Below are 23,944 nucleotides of genomic sequence, written 5' to 3'. Positions count from 1 at the left end.
AATTCTCCTATTCCATTGTTTTCTTCAGTGGTACAGCTTAATTTCAAAATTGCAGTATCTAATTTAATTTTAGTATAAGACAAAACACCAAACTAATTAGTATTTGATTGCCAAATAATCTGAGAGTAGCGTGCTCGACATACCATAATAATTGCAAATCACAATATTTTTACAATTATATCGAAATGTGCATGTGCTTAGAATGAATCAACAGTCTGTTGCTTTAGAAAAGAATATTTAACTATGACAAACAGTCATACTGTTGTCTCAAATATTGCACTCGGATATTTTGCAAATCTCTTAAATCGATGTACTTAAGTTAATAAAAACACAAAAAGGTGGAACTAAAATTTAACTTTGCTGGCTGTTTTGGCTGCAAATGCTTTTACGATGTCCTCAAATATAACTTTGAAGCTCTATGGAAATGATCTAAAGGCTGGGGTGAGTCGTTGTTATCCCGTTAAGTTTCTGAGATTTTTTAAAATTATTTTTAGTCTGATAAAACTGCTTTCCTTGCGTTATAGTAAAAGTACAAAATTGGCCCATGGCACAAGCACCCCTTTAGATACGTCACTGCTATCGACTTCAGCAGGTGTACTCGACAATGGAATATTATTGTCCAGCTAGAAGTCTTTAGCACGAAACATCGCAAATCAATTTCATATTGTATTTAACAAGTTTATTTTTTGTTCATTTGTTTGCTGGAATCAAATCTTGCAACTCGTATTTTCACGAATTCCATACTAACTAGAGACATTTTGTGCAAATAAATAAATCTGATCACAACACAATAGTTTCATATAGATTTTGCTCTAGCTTGTCGTTGCACTGTAAAATTAATGAAGTTATTATAAATATATCCAGATTTTGCACATACGTATACAATGTCTGTTAGTTAAGCATTAATTCAATAGATGGCAGTGTTTCATTGATAGCTCGAGATGTTCAATGTACCATACTGCCATCTATTGATTGATGTATTTTCATATTAAGAAATTAAGGTGTAAAGAATTGATTGCATCGGGTTCACTACCGCAATGTTTCTACCAAATAGAAAATTTGTAGGTAAAATACGACGTGAAATATTTTTCGTGAAGGAATAACAGTGTGACTATAACTAATTACTGTCAGTGCACAGCATATTTGGCCAGTAAAAATGTAGTTTATATATTAGCAATAACTTTGATTAGTTATACACTTACAACTGCCTATTTGTAGCTACTTGTTTTTAGCAGCAATTAAATATTTTTCCCATCAAATTTTAAAAAGTATGAATGAAAATAAAGGAAAAATGTGACTTCTTTCTGTTTGCAGTAGACTACTTTTTACATATATAATCCTGTTCCATAATTTATCTTACGTACTCTACTTGTATCTTTCTCCCTTACGTGACACGATGTAACGGAAAATCGTGATTTTAGGTATTTCGCCTTCCGGTTGCTTATTTCAATGCACGGTTAATTTGAATATTAGTGTTTCAAGGGTATTCTTGTATTCGTCTATGTGCTTCAAGTATTTGTGCTAGATCTAGATCAATAATATACCAATAAAATCACAACGATTCATTAGTCAATGTTGTGAGCAAAACGTTTCGTAAATACCTTAAATTTGAATTAGAGAAAAATGTTAGATTTTCGAACGAAAGGAAGATAACATTCTTTATGAACGTACCCATAGTTTTAGAATAATTTTACCATTTTAACATATAATCTATAACTCATAAGTAGCCAGGGAGAGCAAGATTCTCCAGTAATATAAATGTTTCACGTTTTCTATTAGTATTTTAGTACATAATTTATTAAAATGTATGTGATTCTCAAATTCAGAGAAGCAATTGATCCCCGTGCTTTCCCTAAATAATATCCTTGCATTTAGTAACTTTCAGGCGGCTCCTATTGGCAATAGTATGCACACTTTTATTCAGTATACGCATTGAGAATGGTGGGAAGTATGTACTGTACGTAAATACCATCTGTTATGCTTCAAGTAGAAAAGCACAAGATGTATTCATCTAAATCATGAGATGAGTGCCGATGTTAATGTCATCTGAAAACTTTAGTTCAGGCCAGGGCCGGGTTAAGGGAGGGGCTTAAGGGGTTTTAATCCCGTGCCTCCAGGTGAACAGAAGCCTCCACTCTGATCAAAAATTTCAACTGGCTATCTAAAAAGAATCATGATGATACATCCATTATCATAAAATAAAATATGACCAAATAAATTAAACATATTGCCTTAACTTTCCTACTGTGCTTTCACATAAATTTATTAGGTGAAGTTAGCAGGGTCACATGCTTTTTCTAGCCCTAGGCGTTGGTCTTTTGACTGGATGGTCATCTCTCTGGTAATCGTGTGTTCGTTCTATGGATATTAAGGTTGATAACTAGAACGAGAGGTGGATTGCGTGAATTAACATTACATGTGCCAAATAATGCGTTGAAAAGTATCAGGTTTCAGTTTCAGAAAGGTTTAAATATATTTTAAGTGAAAGCTAGGGTGATTGTAATGCAGTTCTCAAAATACTTTAAATGTATTCGACTTTACAACATAACAAACAACAAGGTTCGAAGAGGGTTAGCTCTGCTTTTAATCGAAACATTAGCAAAAATTAAAAAAAAAAACTTCCCGTAGGTTTTCACTAAAATCATTAGATCAATGTATCCATTTCCTCATACATAGTCTTGAATCAAGCCTTATGGCGCGCTTTACTCGCTCCTCGAACATAAAATCATTTAAAGGAAAAAAAAAAATAACATATTGACTTGAATAGGGGTAAGAGTGGATCTGAAAAGGTAGGGGGATGCATGACGTCAAGCCGTCCCCCAGGCCTATCTTTGCCCATTGTAATTTTTCAGAAAGCGGGGAGACGCCACAGATATTTTCTAGAAGTCGTGGGATGACGCCTCCCACGTTCCCCCTCACTTTTACCCCTGGACTTAAATTAATAATACTAGAAAAATATCTCGAACTTCAATAAAGTTTGAAAAAATAAATAAAACACAAAGATAATAGGTCTGTAGGTATACTTACTTTCTAAAATGGCAGATTGGGTTAGGACTCTACTAGCATGACTCGCCAAAAATTTACCCAAAATTGCCTTTGTATCGCTCAGGGTCCTAATGGTATAATGGTACACCGTGTAATGTACCTGATATTCCCCAAAACTGGTTTACTCTTCATCAGACGTTTAAAAAAAATCACAAAATTGCACAACAAACAGAATCCTAGAGAAGCTATCTATTCAATCATAGCTCACAACTCCAGAAGAACTCAAAATATGGAGCATACACAAACACAAGAACTTCTATAACCAAATATTTATTTGCTATCAGCGGCCGGTGCAACCATCTCGCTCGCCCCCCCTAGTTACGGCTTTGGCCTAACCCCCTTTTCTATTAGCACCTGCAAACTGGAGCTTGTAACGCTCATATCGTCACAAACCACAGATTGGTGTACCTCAGGGAAGAAAAAAAGAATAATGTCCAATAAACTCTAATTCCGCTGACTCCAGGGATTAGAGGTAAAAATTCCACTCTGTTATGTTCCTTAATTAGCACAATGAAAATCTTTTTTAGTTTTACGTCCCACGGTTATGACGGTTAGGCTAAAGGAGACGGTGATGATGGGTAATGAATGAAATGAAGAAAGTGGGAGGAAACGGGAGAACTCCGAGAAAACCCACACACACGATGTTTGTCCACCACAAAGTTCACTTGGCGGGGGCTAGGATCGAACCCGCGACCCCAAACACCAGAAGTGAACGCTCTACAATTGAGTCACCGCGGCCCCATTTAGCACAATGAAATATGAGCTGCGAATAATAATTAAAATGAAAAAATTAACAATATTTTAAATTATATATGCGCTGGTATTTCCATGTTCAGAGTTTCGCATAAGCACTAAGTTTCTGGATGGGATGGATATATATGGAGGGTGGTTGTATGGTCAGTACCTATTTGTAACAATGAATATTTCAAAAAGTAAACAACCTACCACAGTTTTATTTCTCTTGAATACATTATTAGGGTGTACCATTTGGTTATTAAGTTGCATTTCAACCTATGCACCCGCATTTTCCATACACTTCTGGAATTGTTTAGGAACAGAATCCACGGCTCTTGTTAGCATCTCTACTGGAATATTTGCAAACACTTCACGGATATTTTGTTCAAGACTGTCAAATATCCCTTGGTTTTAACTTGTACACTTGTTTCTTAGCCCAACTCCAAAGTGAAGAAGTCGCATGAGTTTAAATCGGGCCTGCATGTAGACCATTCTGTCAGTCCCCTGCGGCCAATCCATCTGCCAAGAAATTGTCATCAAACCATGCTCTTACTGGAATTGTATAGTGGGGTGGACCAGAGATGGTCATCCTCCCTAATTTTGCCCTCATAAGGGCCTCCATCACCCTCACCTCACCCTCAGTTTAGTAGTTGAGGGTGAGGGCGTTGGAGGCTGAGGGCGATAAAATAATTGAGGGTGAGTGTGAGGGCGTCAATGGAGGGTAAGTGTGAGGGAGGGTGAGTGTGAGGGCGTCAATGGAGGGTGAGTGTGAGGGAAGGTTAGTGTGAGGGCGTCAATGAAGGGTGAGTGTGAGGGCGTCAATGGAGGATAAATGTGAGGGAGGGTGAGGGGAGGGCGTCAATGGACAGTGAGTGTGATGGAGAGTGAGATGAGGGGCGTCAATTGACAGTGAGGGTGGGGGGGGTTAGGAAAAATGACCATCTCTGGGGCGGACACACTACCAGTTGTCATTAATTTCTTATGACAGTTTTTTTTTTTTTTTTTTATTGTCTTAGGATTAAGCGTTGCATACCTACCTCACTCTTGCCTGCATCATCTCTGCACTTCCACTACCGACCTCCAAACTGCATACCTGGTGGCAATCTTAGCTCTGTCTGCTACGCTGTATACACCAGATATTTTGCTCTTTTCACTAGATCAACTTCTGAAATCATAAATGGTTAATCTCACATTAGTAAACAGTATTACACGCCAGTTAGAGCTATTGCTAGTTTCTAGAATAATCTAAATTAAATATAGGGATTGAATTTAAAACCACCCTATATATATATATCCATGAAAAACCTGGAAAATGTGTACATAAGGGAAATCTAGCTCAGATTACAATCATTCGTTCATAATACCAATCACACATTCAAATTAGAAGAAATATTACTGAAACTTTCTCAGTACAAAATGACAAATAAATGTAAATGTTAGTAACTATTATATTGTGTAGTGAAAGTAAATCTACGCTAATAGTAATTTTACGTAGAAAGATTGACAAATAATGTTAATGATGTCTGTTTATTAACTGTGGTATGTGCTACGTTTCATACGCGTTAAATTTACACACATCAAGATAGAGTTTGCAAGAAGAGAAGCAAGTATTGAAACAGCAAGATTAACATGAATTGGAAATTTAAGATAGTATGCACCTCAAAAGAGAGAGCAAAATGCGGCCTTTGCTAGTTGCAAAGAACAAAATGGTTACACCGTGAACTTGCGTAAGGACAGAGTAAACATAGGACCTCCACAGAGCGTCATAAGGGCGTGTATGGAGTCAAACGATGCTGCAGCGGGGCGAAATATATGCCAGGCCCTTGGTGAGGGTGTCGAACAGTGCAGCGCTGGTTTAACATGATTAAGAGTGGTGACGAAACACTCGAAGACGCACCAGGTGCCGGAAGACCAACACATGTGCAAAATGAAGATCTTCTGGCAGCAATTAAGGTGAACAGTGGCTAGACATGTGAGGAACTGGGACTACAATTCAGTGTGAGTGGTGAAACCATTCGGCAGCACCTTCATCAACTTGGAACCACTACAAGTTGGATCAATGGATTCCACATGATTTGACTCCGGGCCAGAAGGCAACGCGAGCAGACACCTATTTTTCTTTGCTTTCTCGTCTGAGAAAGGAGCAATTTCTGGACAGGGTGTTGACATGTTATGAGAAATGGGCCCTGTACGAAGCTCCATGGCGCTGTCATCATTGGTTAGCATCCTATGAACCGGTTCCAAAACAGCAGAAACCAGCACCAGGAGATGGTCCCTCTGTTTGGTGGACTGCTCACGGCATCGGGAATTTCTACCAGGTGATCAGAGCATCAATGTAACTGTGTATTGTCAATAGTTGAACCGTGTTCAAGAAAACCTCAAAACTCTGGAGCCAGCATTTCTGAATCGCAAAGGGGTCCAGGGGCCCTCCTGTTATAGGACAACGCTAAGCCCCACGTGGCTAGGATGACCTGGGACACCATTCTACACCTTGGGTAGGAAACACAATTGCATCCGCCGTACTTCCCGGACATTGCACCGTCCAATTATCACCTGTTTCATTACTTGGACAATCACCTTAGAGGACGCCAGTTCAAATCCCTGGTAGAGATGCAAAATGCACTTGATACCTTCTTCGCTTCACGGCCCACCAAGTTCTACCACGGTGGAATCTATGGATTTCCAGAACGTTAGCAGAAGGTCGTCGATACTGATGGGGACTATTTTTGATCTTCCAGGTATATCTTAAGCAACATATAGATGTTCGAAGATGGCGAGTGGAAAAGCAATAGAACTTTCTTGGTTATCTTATATGTGAAATATTGTGTAGAACATTTAAAATAAACCTACAAAGCTTTCCTAAGAATCAACACCAAAAAATCGTTAAGCTCTAGGAAATGGGCATGGATTTCTAAGTTGATTGGGAAGCCTGAAAGGAAATATACGATATGATGCTTCAAAATCGATTTATTCCTCTACAGTCATTGGCAAATTGTTTAATTATAACATTATGTATACTCCAAACCAATAGGCTCATTTGCTAAACCTAAAAAAAAAAAAAAAAAAAAAAAAAAAAGTTAGGTTATATTAAAATCGTTAACTGTACACCGTAAGTTGTAGGAGAAGCTAACCGACAGTCACATAAATGCATGTTTAATTGGCGAAAGAGCTTCTAGAATTACAGCCAATCACATATATTGTTACAGACGGCTGTGGGTGCTGTTGTTCACTCTGAGAAACGAATCTTCTTGATAAATCCCTGTTAGAAATTCCATCAGACTAAATATTCTTCGCTTGGTGAAACGGACATACCGTTTCGCCATCTAAGATGAGATAAAAATCATAGTGTAAATTGGTAGTTAAGTCAGTAGGCGAAACGAAAATTGGCCAAACGGGAAGACACCATCAGAGACACATGATCCTAGGCTTCAACTCCTATGGCCTCACTGGCTTCACTAAGTGCCTTCAATAAATAACTAGATATAATATTAGGACAATATGTGGTTATTTTTGAGTACTATTACATTCAAAAATTTTCTTTCCTTTTACATTTTTTTTAAATTCAAAGCTTTACACATACTAAATTTTAGTGTTCGATTCGTGAGAGGAAAGTTGACATATATCCACTTGTATTTCAGTGGCGAATCGTAATCCCACAAGTGGGGTAGGCCCGATAAACTAATAATATAAATAACAATTAATGTATCATAAAATATTTAAAATTATAGTCAGAATTCTATTTTCCGTATTGAGTTAAACAAATGAAAGTACCTCTATTTATTTTAAAGAACTTCCTTAGCTGTATTTCTAACACTGTTTTGAGTTAAATTTATGTGCATGTATACATATTACTTTTCTTTGTTGTTGTTGTTGTTAATTTAACAAGAAAGAACGAATATTTATATACGGAAAAGTAGGCGGAAATTAGTCTTATTATTATTATTATTATTATTATTATTATTATTATTATTATTATTATTATTATTATTATTATTATTATTATTATTTAATTAATGCATCACGTGATAATGACTTCACTAAAGATATTAATGTTCAGAAGGAACTTCATTTGAATCAACGCAAGATACGGTATTTAATATTGTATTCTGTACAGTGATATATTTAAGGGGTGGCTTCCGGGCTTAAGTACTCACCGAAATTTTATCGCAACTTTTTATTACTTAATATATATATTGCAGAATTTCCACATTTCCAGGAATAAAGTTAGCAAAGCCCCTCCCGAAACAAGCATAATGCCCCGAAACCAAATCGTAAATACCCCACTGATTCTATGAAATGGAAAACAACTAAAATTACACACCAATATTATTATTTTATCCTATATGGTAGCGTTTGCTAAATTTATATATATGTTTAATGTATCAGACTTATATTCTACAAGCTATTATGGTCTAGGACCTGTAGGAAAAGAAACAGCTACTCTGAACAACTCCTGAGAGTATATACCTAAATTAAACAAATTATCAATAGTAGAAACACATATTTGTACACAGAAGCTTCTTACTCTGTGTTAAGGAAATCATTTTATAACATATTCGCATTGAAATATGCCTTCAACGCTAAAACTTAACTCCCAGAGACCTGCCTTCGCACCTTCCCAGCAATGCGTGCAACCCTCAGGGTAATAGCTTCGCTCCCTGAGCAGCATAGCCCGTAAGCCTGTGTAGTGAGCTGATGATGCTCAGACGGAAGGGTCTCCGAGTGTTTTCAACTTACTATTTTGTTACCGAAAAAAACGAAATGTTGAAGTATTGACTTTATTTTATAAGAAACCAAAGATAAATAAAATATATGGTAGGAAACAGGGTATGCCCGGCCTCAGAGCCTCATAGTACGCTTCGCCACTGTTAGTCTACTTGTGGTACTTGGACCACACTCAAAAATTGCGTTTTTTGCCCTTTGGCATCTCCTTTTCTAAAATATCATAAATCGTAAAGTATTCTATTCAATCTGTTCTACGTTTCCATTTGAACAATCTACTTATATTCTTTAAGTCTGTATTTTTATAGGTATTGCATTTTTTTAAAAAAAAATCTGATCTCGAAATTTACATTTGAATAATGAAAATTCAAATATTCAAACGGAAGTTATGTAAATACTCTAATAAGCCATCTCTTGGAATCGAGAAACAGTAGTGAAAAAATCTGCCATGTATTCGTATAACATAATTTTTGATTTACTAATTGATTGTAGAGTTAATCTGGGCACATCATTATTGATGCATTTGTTTCTCGTTACGAGGAATTTGATTTTGTTTGATTATTTACAGTATGTACGCACCAATTCCTCCGGATATAATTATAGAACAGTGCTAACGGGGAAATACTAACATGAGTAGTGGTTCAGATCCCACTTATATCCTGTCTCACATATCAAAGAAGGAATATGTATTTGTCATACATATAAGACAATTTGAATCGAAATATCAAATTGAGCTTTTGTTGCTTACGAGTATAAAACTCATACAAACGAATTGTATATAAATCTCAATGCATAGATTTTTTCTTTTAAATATCTAATTTATAATTCAATTTTGGAGATTTATATATAATTGTGCCTTCATATTTCTAGCTATCTGTGAAATGGAATCAATATTTTAAAATAAACTAGTTAGTGATTTCCTGTTATTTTTAATTCGTGACAAAGAATAGCTTCCTTGGAGAATGTTTATAGTGATCTTAGAAGGAAAACACTGATCGAAAGATAAGGAGAGATGTTGGGTCCACGGCTGAGTAGACACCTGCAAAATTTCTTATCTGATTTCTTCCAACGACATTTCTTGGTTGGGTGAGCACAGGGAAGACTTTTTCCACTCTTATTGAGGATTAAAAGATATGATAAAATGTGGCTCATTGAAATGCGTTATACCTTCCCCCCTAGACCCCCCTTGGATATGGGCCTGGTAACAGGGTACTTTAAGTATTCAAAGCAATATGAACTTCAAACAGTGGGTGGGGAGTCCCTATGTCCGAGGGTCCCGATGCATTGCACCACCGATTGTAACGGGTCTGCTGATATTCTTACCTTTATAACTACCAATTTTGCCAATTTGCTAATACGTGTTGCAGATTATGTAAAACGTTAGGTAATCAATTAAATGTGATTATTAATGATATTTTAATTACTTTCAGAGAGTGCGGGGGAGGATGAAGGAGGTCCCATGACGTCAATGGCATCTACCTTTCCTCTACTCCCCTTCTCCCAGAGGCAGTCAACAATGAACGACGAGGATGTAGAAGCGCAGAATAAGAACGAATACAGCGCCGTCACGTGCCTCATGGAGAAACCACAGATCGACAACAAGGTCAAGGTAAGTGTCCCGACTTGTCTCACTATTCGTTCGGCCTTAGAACAATAGAAAAAATGGGGAAGTCCCTTGTTCACATAGACCAGAAGAAACGCTCATGTTGTCAGCAAGTTCTGGTAGAATCAGTACTACAAAATATTTGTCTACATTGCTACTTACCAAACTTTTGCTACATTATTGTTACTTGTGTCAAAACTGTTGTTTTATCTTTACTGCTAATAGTGGTTGCGGAAGTAAATTTTCAGAGTGAACCTTCTTAGCTATGGACGAAAGGTAAGTAAATATACTAAAGTACGTAGAACCGTGTCAAACTTATTAGCTACACAGAGAAATAAATCGTGAGGCGTCCTTAAAAATGTAGGTTACATGCTTAAATCCTGTAGCTTTTGGACTTGACGTACGGCTATAGATAACATTCTGAAGAAAAACGTATAACTGAAAACGTATTTTTTTATAATACTTTCCATGTAAGTGTTTCATCTACACGTACTTTCCACGTACAAAGAAAGCATTGTATATAAACGGTAAGGATCTCACATACAGATGGACGTATGTAATATACGGAAGACTGTTAGATGTCAGACATCCTGCAGCGGCATGATGTAACGTCTAAGCAGGAAAAGGCAGTAGGTACGTGCTCCGTACAGATTTCCGTAGTAAACTTACCGATTCCGTATATTTGTACAATATATCGCTGTTCGGATAACGGATTTTTCTCAGTGTAGACTATTTGTCCATACTCCGTCTCCTGGGATACTACCGATTATGTTCGAAAATTAAACCAAGCTATTGTAAGGAAAGCCGTGCAGAGAAACTTTAGCAATGCCAATGAGAAAAAATGAATAATATTTAGGTCCTTTGTCAACAACGAGGCTGTACAAGGCGATACTCTGTTGTTTAAAGTGGGATCTGAATTCACTATTGTTCGTTAGATGATCCCCACTGAATCCGCGACCTCGTACACCAAAGTTGCTTGCCACAAAAATAGGATTTAGGATTTAGGGATTAGATTTCTGGACTTTCGGCATCCATAGCCATGTTAGCCCGTCACGTATAAGGGATAGTATCCCTTGGCGATCATACTATCAGAAGAACGTGAAGGAAGAAAGGATTGGGAAAGGAAGTGGCCTGGGACCTATATGTTAGGTATCATCCCGTCATTTGCCTTGTATGAATGAGAAAAACCCAGGAAAATCTCATTCAGAATGGCTGGCCTGAAAAATCGTTTACTCTTTTCGAACGAATGTCCCCCACCGTGAATCGAACCCGGGACCGTTCGCAAAAGTCACTAAACTAGCGAAGAGCACCTATGGAGGAATAAAGTGTACTAAGATATAATTTAGGTAAGTAGCAAACCTGCAGTTAAGCAGTAAAATATTAACCGATAAGTGAAACACGTGACTTAGTATAGGGAACTCGGTGATTCAATGGTAGAGCGCTCACCTCTGATCAGAGGGGACCTTGGTTCAATCTCCAGCCACGAGAGTTTGTGGTGGGTAGCGTCAAACCCATGGGTTTTCTCACCGTTCTCCCGTTTCCTCCTATATTCTCATTCCACCAATTTTTTTCACAGTTATTCATTTTCATTAATTGAAGAGGGATGCTAAACGTCAGAAAACAATGTAAATATTTTCTATTACTTTATGTACACTCGTGTCCAAAATGATTGTCGCATATCTATAACTGTCTTCTTGTAAAAATGTAATTTGATAATGATTTTGCAGGGTACTTCTAATACTGATACTATGTGCATAACCGGGAAATGTATATTTGTGGTAAATTTCATAGGAAAATAATAATAAATACGAAAATTAGAATGAGTAAAGCAAAATGTTCCTAAATGGATAAGACAGTCTTATTTTCGTTTTATTGTTCTTATTTACTGCTCTTTTGACATGAAATTTACCACATACATGTCTTTGTCGATTATGCACATACTAACATTATAAGAAATACCGGGCGAATTCGTTATCAAATTATATTCCTACAACAACATATTTAAAGATATGCGACAATAATTTTGGACATGAGTGTACATCCAATAATGAAATTTAAACATACAGAAGCCAATATGTTACCTTCGATTTCAATCGAACGAAAAACACATACGTTGATATTTCTTTTGAGACTTTTTAGACCATATGAGATTCATTTCTTGTTGATTTTTCCCCCTATGATGATTCCATATTGAAACTGGAAGTGATATGTTTCTATCACCTCTGACTTCAATAGAAAGATAAGAGAGAAATAAAATTTATTCTTAAGACACTGAAAGCACATCTGAAATCATTTTGTTTATTGTATGTACCAGTTTTCTAAATGGAAATCCAATTTTGAAGCCGGAGGAAGTATCATCTAATTTTGGTGAGGAAAAAAAAAAAGATAATTTCTTTCTGTTTCTTTTTTACCTTAATGGTTATAAATGTTGAAATTGCAAACAAGAGTACATATCTTTTTGTTTAACTGGAGAGTTGCGGGTGGAGAAAAAAACGTAATTATATTTTGGATGTTGAGTCCATTACACAATTTGGAATGTCACATGTAAACCATGCAAAGAAATTTGGTTTATATGATGCAATATTTTCTAAACTAATGTTGAAACCGGATGTGGTAATAGATTTATAGCCCTTCCGGTTTTAGTAGAGAGATTAGGATAGAGAATCGAATATGTTCTTGAGATTTTTAAATGATTGAAGGAATCTACTTCACGGTATCTATGACCGTTTTACTCTATAGCACTTTTACTCTATACCATTTTTACAGTATAGAGTTTCTACTCTATACCATTTTTACAGTATAGCGTTTCTACTCTATACCATTTTTACAGTATAGCGTTTCTACTCTATAGTGTTTTTCCTTTATACCGTGTTTACTCTATAGCGTTTTTACTCTATAGCACTTTCACTCTATACCTTTTTTACTCTGTAATATTTTAATTCTATGGCATTTTCACTCTACAATGTTTTTACCCTATAGTGTTTTTATTCTATACCGTTTCTACACTATACCGTTTTTACTCTATGGCATTTTCACTCTATACCATTTTTACTCTATAGAATTTTACTATATACCATTGTTACTCTATACCTTTTGACTCTGTAGCGTTTTCACTCTATAGTGTTTTTATTCTATACCGTTTTCACTCTATACCGTTTTTAAACTATAGTGTTTTGACTCTGTAGTGTTTTTACACTATACCGCTTTCACTCTGTAGCGTTTTTACTCTATACCGTTTTCACTCTACAGGGGTTTTATTCTATACCGTTTTTACACTATACCGTTTTCACTCTGTAGCGTTTTTACTCTATAGAGTTTTTATTCTGTACAATTTTCACTCTACAGTGTTTTCATTCTATACCGTTTTCACTCCATACCGTTTTTACACTATACCGTTTTCACTCTATAGTGTTTTCACTCTATAGTGCTTTTATTCTTACCGTTTTCACTCTGTAGCGTTTTTACACTATACCGTTTTCACTCTGTAGCGTTTTTACTCTATAGAGGTTTTACTCTATACCGTTTTCACTCTACAGTATTTTTATTCTATACAATTTTCACTCTATACCGTTTTTACCTTATAGCGACCAATGTGAAAACCGGTTGCGTTTGATTGCTGGATAGAAGTTAAGGGCAGGCCCGTAGCCAACTCAGTTTCTTAAATGGGGTAGTAATGAATATTGAAGGGGCAAAACAAATGCATCAAGGAACCCGACAAGACTCCTTATTTATTTATTTATTTATTATTTGTGGAATTTGTAACAGAACTATAGCTCTTTTTATAAAAGATATAATATATACTCGCAAATATTTCGATATACAAAACAAAGCTACGAAGGTTCATCATTAACGTACAAATATTTTTTTTAAAAATGCAGAACTGACTAAATGCGCTAAATTGAATGCAATTTACTAAATAAAATTTCGTATCTGGTTTTTGAGGCATTTAAAAATTATCTACAGTGTTATACACTGGGATAATTTAAAGCGGGAGCTGCCCGCTCTAGCCCATCCCTGGCTACAAGTCTGGTTAAGAGAGAAGATAGGTACATATTCTTAGAACGCTAAATCAATTCTAAGTAAAACCGCTTCTCGTTATCTCGTATTCTTGCCACTCTATGTAAGTGAATATTGAAGTCGGAAGATGTTGGTGGAACTCCGTCACTTTTTTGTGCTTTACTAGAAAGTTTGAGATGGAGATGAAATGTACTTGTGAGAAGCTTGATTCGTTGTAAGAAATTTCTTCAAGCTATATATATATTGCCATTTACACTCTATAGTAATCGTCATCAAAACCGGAAATGGTTGATTTCTACTACTTCCGGTTTAAATATGACTTCGATTAGCGTACTGAATTCCTAACTTTTAACCCTTTATATTCAGACCAAAATTAATGGTTATCCATTAAGTCAGTGGTGCCCCCCCTCATGTCCATGACGCACTCCCCCCTCAAATGTCTATCCGTAGGTGTTCTTCCATAAAAAAAAAATCTTTGCGATTAATTTTTACACCTTCTCAAACATATTTATATATATTTTTACCCCCCCCCCAAATATTTCAGTGACGCAGTTTGCGTCATAGCCCCCCTTTGTGGGCACCCCTGCATTAAGTACTTCTTTAAGATTTTCTGTCGCACGGACAGATGGACACACTCTCCGACTGGATACATTTATAAAAATGGTTTTGGTAAACTATATTCCTTAGAGAGCTCCTTCGTGGCTAGGCAATTTGCGTACACGCCTTTGGCTTGGCAGACCCGGGTTTTATTCCCGGCGGGGGCTCATGTGTTTCGGATTCCAGTTAATCAGTAGATCCCGTCTCATATGACCTCGCTGCTGAAAGGGACGTTAAACTTAAAATCAACTCAACTATACTCCTTAGAAGTCATTTTATACTATTTTTCCTTTTATACTGTCGACAGACAAAGGAACGGCGCAAAATGGTCGCTCTGTAAACCGTTGCATAATATTTCGCAAAGCGTGGTCGGGAAGTCTGCCGTCCAACTGCAATGTGATATTAGTTTACACGTGTCACAATTTAATTTAGATAGATAAATTCACAGCGAAAACAAAATGTAAAAATAATCTATTAAGTACATACAAATATACACACACACACACAGAGAGAGAGAGAGAGAAACAAAAAAACAGAAACTGATGCATACATACACTTATGACTACTTGTACATGAAACGTAATTTAATTTTCATCATTTTTCATTAAAAGAGACGAATACAGAAATGAGAAAATAAGAACTTGTTAATTGCTTTTGGGTCTAGCTTTATTCATCTGTGTGCATATACATATGTTTTTGTTATTGTTGTTGTTGATTATGATGGTTTCTTCTTTGTTTGTTTGTTTTAATTTCTAATATCCCGTCTCTCTCTCTCTCTCTCTTTTTCGCTTTCACTTTGAAGATCTTTTCGATTATTTATTTAATATTTTTTTTTCTCCACACACACCAGCCATCATCCTGTTATTCATTTCAAATATTCTTTTAAATTGCAATCAAAATAAATAACTTTAGGTTAATTAAGTTTTTCCAATACATGTATTCATATTCTTCTTTTCCTTTACCCTATACTTTACAGATGTTTGTTTTAAATGAACATCGGAGGAAATGGTAATGAAAATACGTAAATTGAATTAATTCCTGTTGGTAGATTAAAATTGTATATTGTGGCTGTAGAATGAGACGGGTTCTATTGCTTGGAAACTAAAAGAGTACTCGGGTTTGTATCTTATTAAAGTGCCTTCACTGGGAATTAAACCCGGTGGCATACGCATAAAAATGTCTATTTTTGGTTCTAATATAAAACAAGTTGCATAAATATATGGTCTCGGCGATATCAACCAGGTGAAGAAGTCATTGTCCAACATTTCTCTCATGGACATTGTTCTTTCATGGATTGTCCATTCAGTTGTTGGCCTCAAGACTGGTTGTGATAGGTCAGTGGCTGTGTTCTCTGATTGGTTGCTGGGTTGTCCAATCAGTTATTGGCCTAATGACTGTCTGTGATTAGTTGCTGATTGATGCTTTCTGATTAAGGAAGTCCAGGTATTACTGAGTTTATAGCCAACATTTATTTGAGATTGTTACCTTGTTTCAAAGTTGCTATGGATTTTTTTTATTTTCTTTGGATAATCACAGCCGGCCTTCAGGCCAACAACTGACTGGACAATCCATCAGCCAATCAGAGCCCAGCTTGCCCACTCCAGATAGTATATATACTCAATTCCTCTGTCTGGTCTCTTTATACTGACCCTGAAGATGAGAACAGTGTCTGTTCTCGAAACGTTGAACAAAGAATACTTCGCCACGTTATATCCCGAAAACATATATTCTCACCACGTCACCAGGAAATCTTCAGCTTCTATTTCGAATTATTGAAAATTTGAAAGTAACTATGGGGACAAGAGTGTAAGCACCTAATATGGCTAAAGAGCTTCATTTAAAGTGGGCCACAAACACCTTTCTTTATACATATTAGAACAGGCATATCAAACTCTTTATCTCAAAAGGGCAAATATTAGCTGCAACGTTATATTAGTCCCGTCAATAGTGTGGGCCGCAAGGAAAATTAAATATATTTTATACCAAATGAAATATTTGAAAAAAATGAATGAGTACATAAAAGTTTACCTAATACTGTAGTTCTTTAAAGTGATACCACAGTGAAACATGATGATTGAGTTCTATACCATCAATTTTAATGGTTGATGAAAAATACTATATATGTTATGAACTGTATAAATCCACAAACTATAGATACTGGAACAAAACTAGATGCCTTGCAGAATGTTCTAAATTTAAAACAGTACAAAAACAATGGATAAATGCTATGTGTCCATGTGTGTGCACCCAACCACTATGATCATCTACTGCACACTTCTTCTTCTTCTTCTTTTCTCTTTGTCTCAGTGTTGCTAACCTCCGACTGCTAAACTAATTACAACTAAAAAAGAAATTCCTAACATTAAAAAAATAGAAGAGACATAAAGAAACCCAGATAGTAGACGGATGCCTGTTGTTTCTTTCTCGATACTTTGCATATTTTCTCACATCCAGCTTTCGGATATCTGGAGACATATTGCTCGTACTAGCGAATTTCAGAACAGAAGTCGTATAAAGGTCTATTAACTTGGATTTAACTTGAGATTTTTCTTAAATGAGAAAAGTTGTTCACGGTGATACGTAGTACGTTTAACATGGAAATCACGCACGGTGGAAATTTGTGGGTTTCTGGGGAACGCACAGGGAAAGTATCATGTATACAAAATTCTTACAATTTAGTATATAAGTGTAAATTATGTATTTTTCATTATTCTCTTTGGGTAAACAGAGGATCAAAGAAATATGAGTCGAGGACCATATGGGTTAGTCGGCTGCCAACTGAGCATGCCACTGTTAGAGTATTTTTTAAAGGTAAATTACAGATATGTAAATGTAGCTGTAATGATGGAAGGTTCATCAGGACATTAAAGTTTCAGTTTACTAATACAAGGAAATATTTATAAGGAAATTGTTTATTAATAGAATTAATTAGACCGTTAATATGCTCATATCCATAATACAAGTAAATTCAAGGAAATATACAATGATTCCTCCCTGTTTCGCCTTTTCCTGTTTCGCCTTTTCCTGTTTCGCCTTACATCCTTAAGCCATATTAGAAAACATGTTGATAAGCATCTTATCTTAAGGCGAAACAGGAATTCCTGTTTCGCCTTAATGTATGATGCAACACGAAGCAAAATTTCTCAAAGGGGAATTTTCTGTTCACATTGGGAATTTCTACAAACGAAGAAACAGAAACTAGAAGATACTCAGTATATTTTCAGATACTCAGCAAATAGGGCTCTTGAGTGAAACTGAGTTCTTAATGTGCTCTTTGATCTTTTGAAATTTTGTTAATTTTAACCAAATTACTTCTTAAAAGACACAGCAGTAGGCAAACTTCACTAATACTCAAGCGCTAAAACATACAACTACTATTATTTAATATTCTCTTATATACTTTTATATAAACTCTATGCACAAAATGTTGTATGTAAACAAATACCTGTTTTGTAGTGTGACAAATTATATAAAAATGAAAGTGACTATATTTGTAACTTAACAACTTCTGAACCACCAGACTGATCTCAGTAAAATTTTCAACATAGATGGGGTTCGGGCCTAAGATAGTTTTCATCATTTCACTTTGAAGTTGCAACTTGGAGGTAGAAAGGGGGATATATATTGAAAATGACCGATATTAGTGTCGAATCCATAGTTTCCGGGACCGCTGAGATGAACAGTGACACTTTCGATGCCGTTTAAATCCAAATTCAGGTCCACAACTTTAGGGAGGAAAAGATGTATAAAAATGATTGAAAATGGCAGATATTACTAGTGTCAAATGAATAATTTTCGGGGTTGCTGAGATGGACAGTGACACTTTCGATCCTGTTTAAATCCAAATTTATCCAATATATGTAAAGTGATGGAAAATGGCCGATATTAGTGTCGAATCCATAGTTTTTGGGGTCGCTGAGATGAAGAGTAACACTTTCGATGGCGTTTAAATATAAATTCAGCGCCGTAACTTCATTGAGGGGGAAGGATCGATACATAAAAAGGATCAAATATGACCGATATTAGTGTGGAATCCATAGTTTTTGGAGTCGCTGAGATGAACAGTAACACTTTCGATGCCTTTTAAATCCAAATTCAGCGCCGCACCTAGAAGGAGGGAGAAGGGATAAATACATAAAAATGATCGAAAATGGCCGATATTAGTGTCGAATCCATAGTTTGTGGTCGCTGAGATGAACAGTGACACTTTCGATGCCGTTTAAATCAAAATTTATCCCTCATCAGGACTCCTGAAGGGGGATAGTGACATGTAAAAGTAATTGAAAATAACATACTAGTGTCGAATTCATAGTTTTGGGGATTCCAGTTCATTGGTGACAGTTTTGGTTTCCTTTATGTCAAAAATCAAATGTATTCTCCCTGTGCGAAGAACGGGTATTTTGCTAGTATTTAATAATAACGAACGGGAGTTTCACACGTTAATTGTTTTAAAATATATTTCTTGCTGCTCAAATTTACACTTGTGCGGTGTATAAGTATGTGTAAATAAGATCATTCCTCTTTCTGAGTTGTTTGAAAAATATACAAATAATGAAGAGGGATTTTTCACCAGAAATCAGAAAAGTAAAAAATAAAATTAAAACCAGCTGCTTTTTGTACTTTTCCCGCTAGCGAAATACATTTTGTATAGGCCTACGCTGCAGACACGCTACAGCAAATAAGATTAACATCAGTAGAAGAAATAGTTTTTAAATTAAATTTTCCGGTTTTTGCCGACATTTCCGAAAGATTTTTAATGAGTTCAAAATTTCCGGCTCCATAATATATATTTGATTTTATTTTTATTTATATTTATTTATCCATAATATATATTTGATTTTAACATACCTTATTAACTAAAATGATTCTGGCCCCGTTATTATAACACTCTCTGCCATAAAGCGGGAATTTCGTAAGATTCCTTAAGATTTAAATGGGTCTCATCATAAATTAATTTTATTTTAGTAGCCATTCTATCACGGTGCTAACATTAAAGGAGTGGTGCACATATATTTGTTGACACAAATTTCCCCTATTCTAATACAAGAAACATAAGCACTAAATGATCTTAACTGTAAACTAGTAAATATATATATTTTTTATTTTAAAAGCATAATGTAGTAAAATATTCGAAAATTTCATTTTTTTCAAATTTTCGGTTTTTCCCAAGCTCGGGGAAAAATGGCAAGAAACGGTAAAAAAAAAAATTTAGCTATTTTCTCCGTCGAATTTTTTATATATATGCTTCTGTACATTTGTAATTTCCAGTATACTATTGTAATTTTTCTTCTTTCTTTCAATGAATTTCAAATAGCTTTGTGAGGTGAATTACCTCTCTCTTAGATTGTAATCCTAGTAACATTCTTCTTTGAAACTAATTTCGTTAAATGATTGGCTTTCTATAGTGGTTGGACCAATTACGGCCTGTCTTCTGTAAACTTAAGATAATATACATTAATAACAATTTTGTGAGGTGAACACGGGGCGGGGACAAAATTCAGGAACTGTGAAAAGTAACTATGATATTATTTAACTATGGAAGTAACTGAGATTATTAGGATGCCCATATGATTCTTTTCCTTGGATTTTGTACTGCACTCGTTGAAGCTCATATGTGTTTGATTTTTCATGTTTTTAGTAACATTCTTCCTTGAAACTAATCCCGCTGAATCAATAGCTGCAGCTTCCTATTGTAAGGGGTTGCCTCCTGGTTCGTATTTAGTAATCTTCAAAATAATTCAAACGTTTTAACGTTTTCTTAGCTGGTTTTTAATACTTAACCATGAGAAGCGTACATAATCAACTTTCTGCATATACAACAAGATGTCTACACCTTTATACACACTTATTTACTCGACAAGATGTCTACGTACATGTACATTTATTTACGACGTTGCTATAGTAACAACTCTCTTTTTAGTTAACGATTACAAAATCGAAATCTCTATGTGTCTTTCTTTTCTTTATACATAACATTGCTCAAATAATTCGCCTCTGATCCCCTTTTTGTAAGCTGGCACAGATTGCTAATATTATATACAACATTATCGTTGTAGATGTCGCTCGGACGGGACTTCCATAATAGTTCTACTATGAAGGAAAGAACCCTGGGTTAAATATCATGAAACACCTACCTTTTGAATAGCCCTCGTATATTTAATATCACCTTTAATACACATATTCTACTTTTCCATTTATATATAATATATTATAACATTGCACATTTTTATATTTATCAATATATCTCAATACTAATAACGACAATTTACAATTATCATGAATGAGGCTATTCAAAAATTAAATCTAACTGCTAGTTTCCTTCTAGGGTATAAATTAACTATTCCTTCATATACAAACAACATTATTTACAAACAAAGATCTTCATAATATTAAATATTAGCAGGGTCAGAAGGCAACAAAATTAGAACATATAAACACATTGAAGATTATCATTTAATACATTAATAAACTTTGAAAAATTAAGAGATTCTATATTTATTATTCTTATCTTTCCATATAATAAGTTGCATTTATCTTATATAAGTCTGTCATTACCTTCATACGTTTACATTAAAATTATGATCTTTTATTTTTAAATATCTATAATATTCGCATGAAATTCGAATGGAATAAAAACACAACAAGAGTAGCGTCTTACAATAAAGCTTTTAGATAATTTCTTATCATGAAACACAAATTAACAATTCCTCAAATTAATACTATAAAAGGAAATTGCAACAAAACTATAAGGAACAAATCAATAGTATTTTCAGTTAATTGCCATAAATTAATTTTATCACTTTCTTAACTGATTTTATAATTGTATATGTTTTTAACATACATTTTAATAATAAAGACTGAAGAACATATTAACCATAGACGTAAGCAAAGGCCAATTTAATACAAATCAATCGGACGCCTTTTTGACAGTTCAAGTTATACGTTCGAAGGGCTCATTTAAGCAACATTGTATGGCACAATCTTTTGTTTCATAGGATGATACCATATTTTGACTCCTATTTACAGAATTACTGCCACCTGCAAATTGATTTTGTGAAGATCGGCGGTAACTATTACTTCTACTGAAATTCCTGTTGTTATTTCTGAAATTCCTAGCTCCATTTCTGTAATTAGGTTGCGTTTGATTTCCGGTACCATTATAACTACTCATTCTATTATTGAAACTACGAACATTAGAATCATTTTCAGGTTGTATATCTACATTATGAACAGAAGCATATTCTGTCTGATTACGTGCATAATTACCCTGACCTGTATCCTGCATTTTATTGTTATTCTGTATTGCAGACTGACTCTCATAACTCTGAATGAGCATAATTAAATGGTTGAAGTTAATGCACTGTGCCGACATTAACAACTGTTGTAGTCTAAATGGCAATAAGATTCTAATAGAAGCTATAATTCGGGATTCCGGATGGTTTGGATTTAGTGATCTTAACTCATGATATGTAGATACTACAAATTCAGTAATACTCCGGTGTAATTTTGGATTGTAATGCTTCGTTCGCAATACGGCATCTCTATTCGCTACCATAAAATCGTTTTCATAATTTGACAGAAGAGCATTCTTAAAATCCGAATATGTATGAAGACTACCTCTAATAGCTTTAAACCATGTTAAGCATGGTGGTAACAAGATGTGCGGTAATAATTTTAAAAACTGAGACTCATCTACACCCATGAGCTCACATTCATCCTGATTTTTTTCGAGAAATGCCCTAGCGGGGATATCTTCTGGCACGCCACTAAATTTGGTAAGCGACTTAACTTCGCTAAATCCCAATTGTTTTCGAAATCTCGAAATCTCTATGTGTCTTTCTTTTCTTTATACATAACATTGCTCAAATAATTCGCCTCTGATCCCCTTTTTGTAAGCTGGCACAGATTGCTAATATTATATACAACGTTATCGTTGTACTATACTGTGTAGACCAATCATAACCCGCCATTTGTAACTTTAAGAACATTTTCGTTTTAATAATAATTTTGTTGAATGAATTATCCCCTTAAAAATACCCTTATTATATGAAATTTCCCTTCAAATTGTAAGGCGAAACAGGAAAAGGCAAAACAGGAATTCCTGTTACGCCTTAAATCAAAGTTTGATCTTGTTATGTTGGTAAAGATGCCAGGGGGCAGAAAAAGCTGGAAAACTTGTGTAAGGCAAAACAGGAAAAGGCGAAACAGGAAGACACCATATACAATAAATGTTTATAACGAAATTAAATTATTTATTAATACAATAAATTACAAAGTTACTATTCATAAGGAATTTTTTATTATTACAATAGATTTCAAAGTTACTACTCATGAGGAAATTATTTATTAACATAATAAATGACAACGTTAATATGTCCATACCATCATACAAGGAAATGTACAATAAATATTTTTGAGAAAATTATTTATTAATACAATAAATTACAACGTTAATATCTATAAAGAAATTATTTTTTAATACAATAAATTACAACGTTAATAACTATAAAGAAATTATTTATTAATACAATAAATTACAATGTTAATTTGCCCATATCCATAATACAAGGAAACATACATTAAATATTTATAAGGATTTTTTATATATATTAATACAATAAATTACAATGTTAATACGCTTATATCTATAATACAAGGAAACACACAATAAATATTTATAAGGAAATTATTTATTAATACAATAAATTACAACGTTAATATGCCTGTATCAATAATATAAGGAAATGTATAATAAATACTTATAAGGAAATTATTTATTAATACAACAAATTATATCGTTAATATACCCAAAATTATTTATTAGTACAAGAAATTACAAAGTTAATATCCATAAGGAAATTATTTATTAACTCAATAAATTATAACGTTAATATGCTCATATACACAATATAAGGAAATATACTATAAATATTTATAAGGAAATTCTTTATTATTATAATAAATTACAACGTTAATATGTCCATAAAGCTTCCATTGGTGCAGCTGCATTAATGTATCTGTCGTTACCCAATAACAACGTTTACCGTATAATATTAAAAAGGAGAAAAGTAAAATTTCAGAGATCAGTTATACCTTATATAGTGAGAAGTGTTTATCTTCTATGCTAAATCGGAGCTCAATTCATACAACTACATCCAGTTCTGCTTTGTCTTAATTGACTAAAATCATGGAAACAAGAAGGCTCATCGCCGCACAAACATAATT

The 23,944-nt window shown here is 34.6% G+C and overlaps 1 protein-coding gene across 1 annotated transcript in view; it reads left to right on the top strand.

Moving 5' to 3' along the window:
• Positions 1-23,944, top strand: part of Trpgamma (Transient receptor potential cation channel gamma) — a 1,754,629-nt gene that overhangs the window by 990,670 nt on the left and 740,015 nt on the right. The window contains exon 3 of the mRNA XM_081752586.1: positions 9,933-10,111. Coding sequence (XP_081608712.1) covers positions 9,962-10,111 — 150 coding nt within the window. The 5' untranslated portion in view covers positions 9,933-9,961. The remainder of the gene's footprint in view (positions 1-9,932; positions 10,112-23,944) is intronic.

This window comes from Thermobia domestica, chromosome 3, assembly GCF_964235325.1.
Source record: "Thermobia domestica chromosome 3, izTheDome1.hap1.1, whole genome shotgun sequence".
Taxonomy (NCBI): domain Eukaryota; kingdom Metazoa; phylum Arthropoda; class Insecta; order Zygentoma; family Lepismatidae; genus Thermobia; species Thermobia domestica.
The sequence above is the reverse complement of the archived record's forward strand: the minus strand, read 5'-3'. Positions and strand labels throughout refer to the sequence as shown.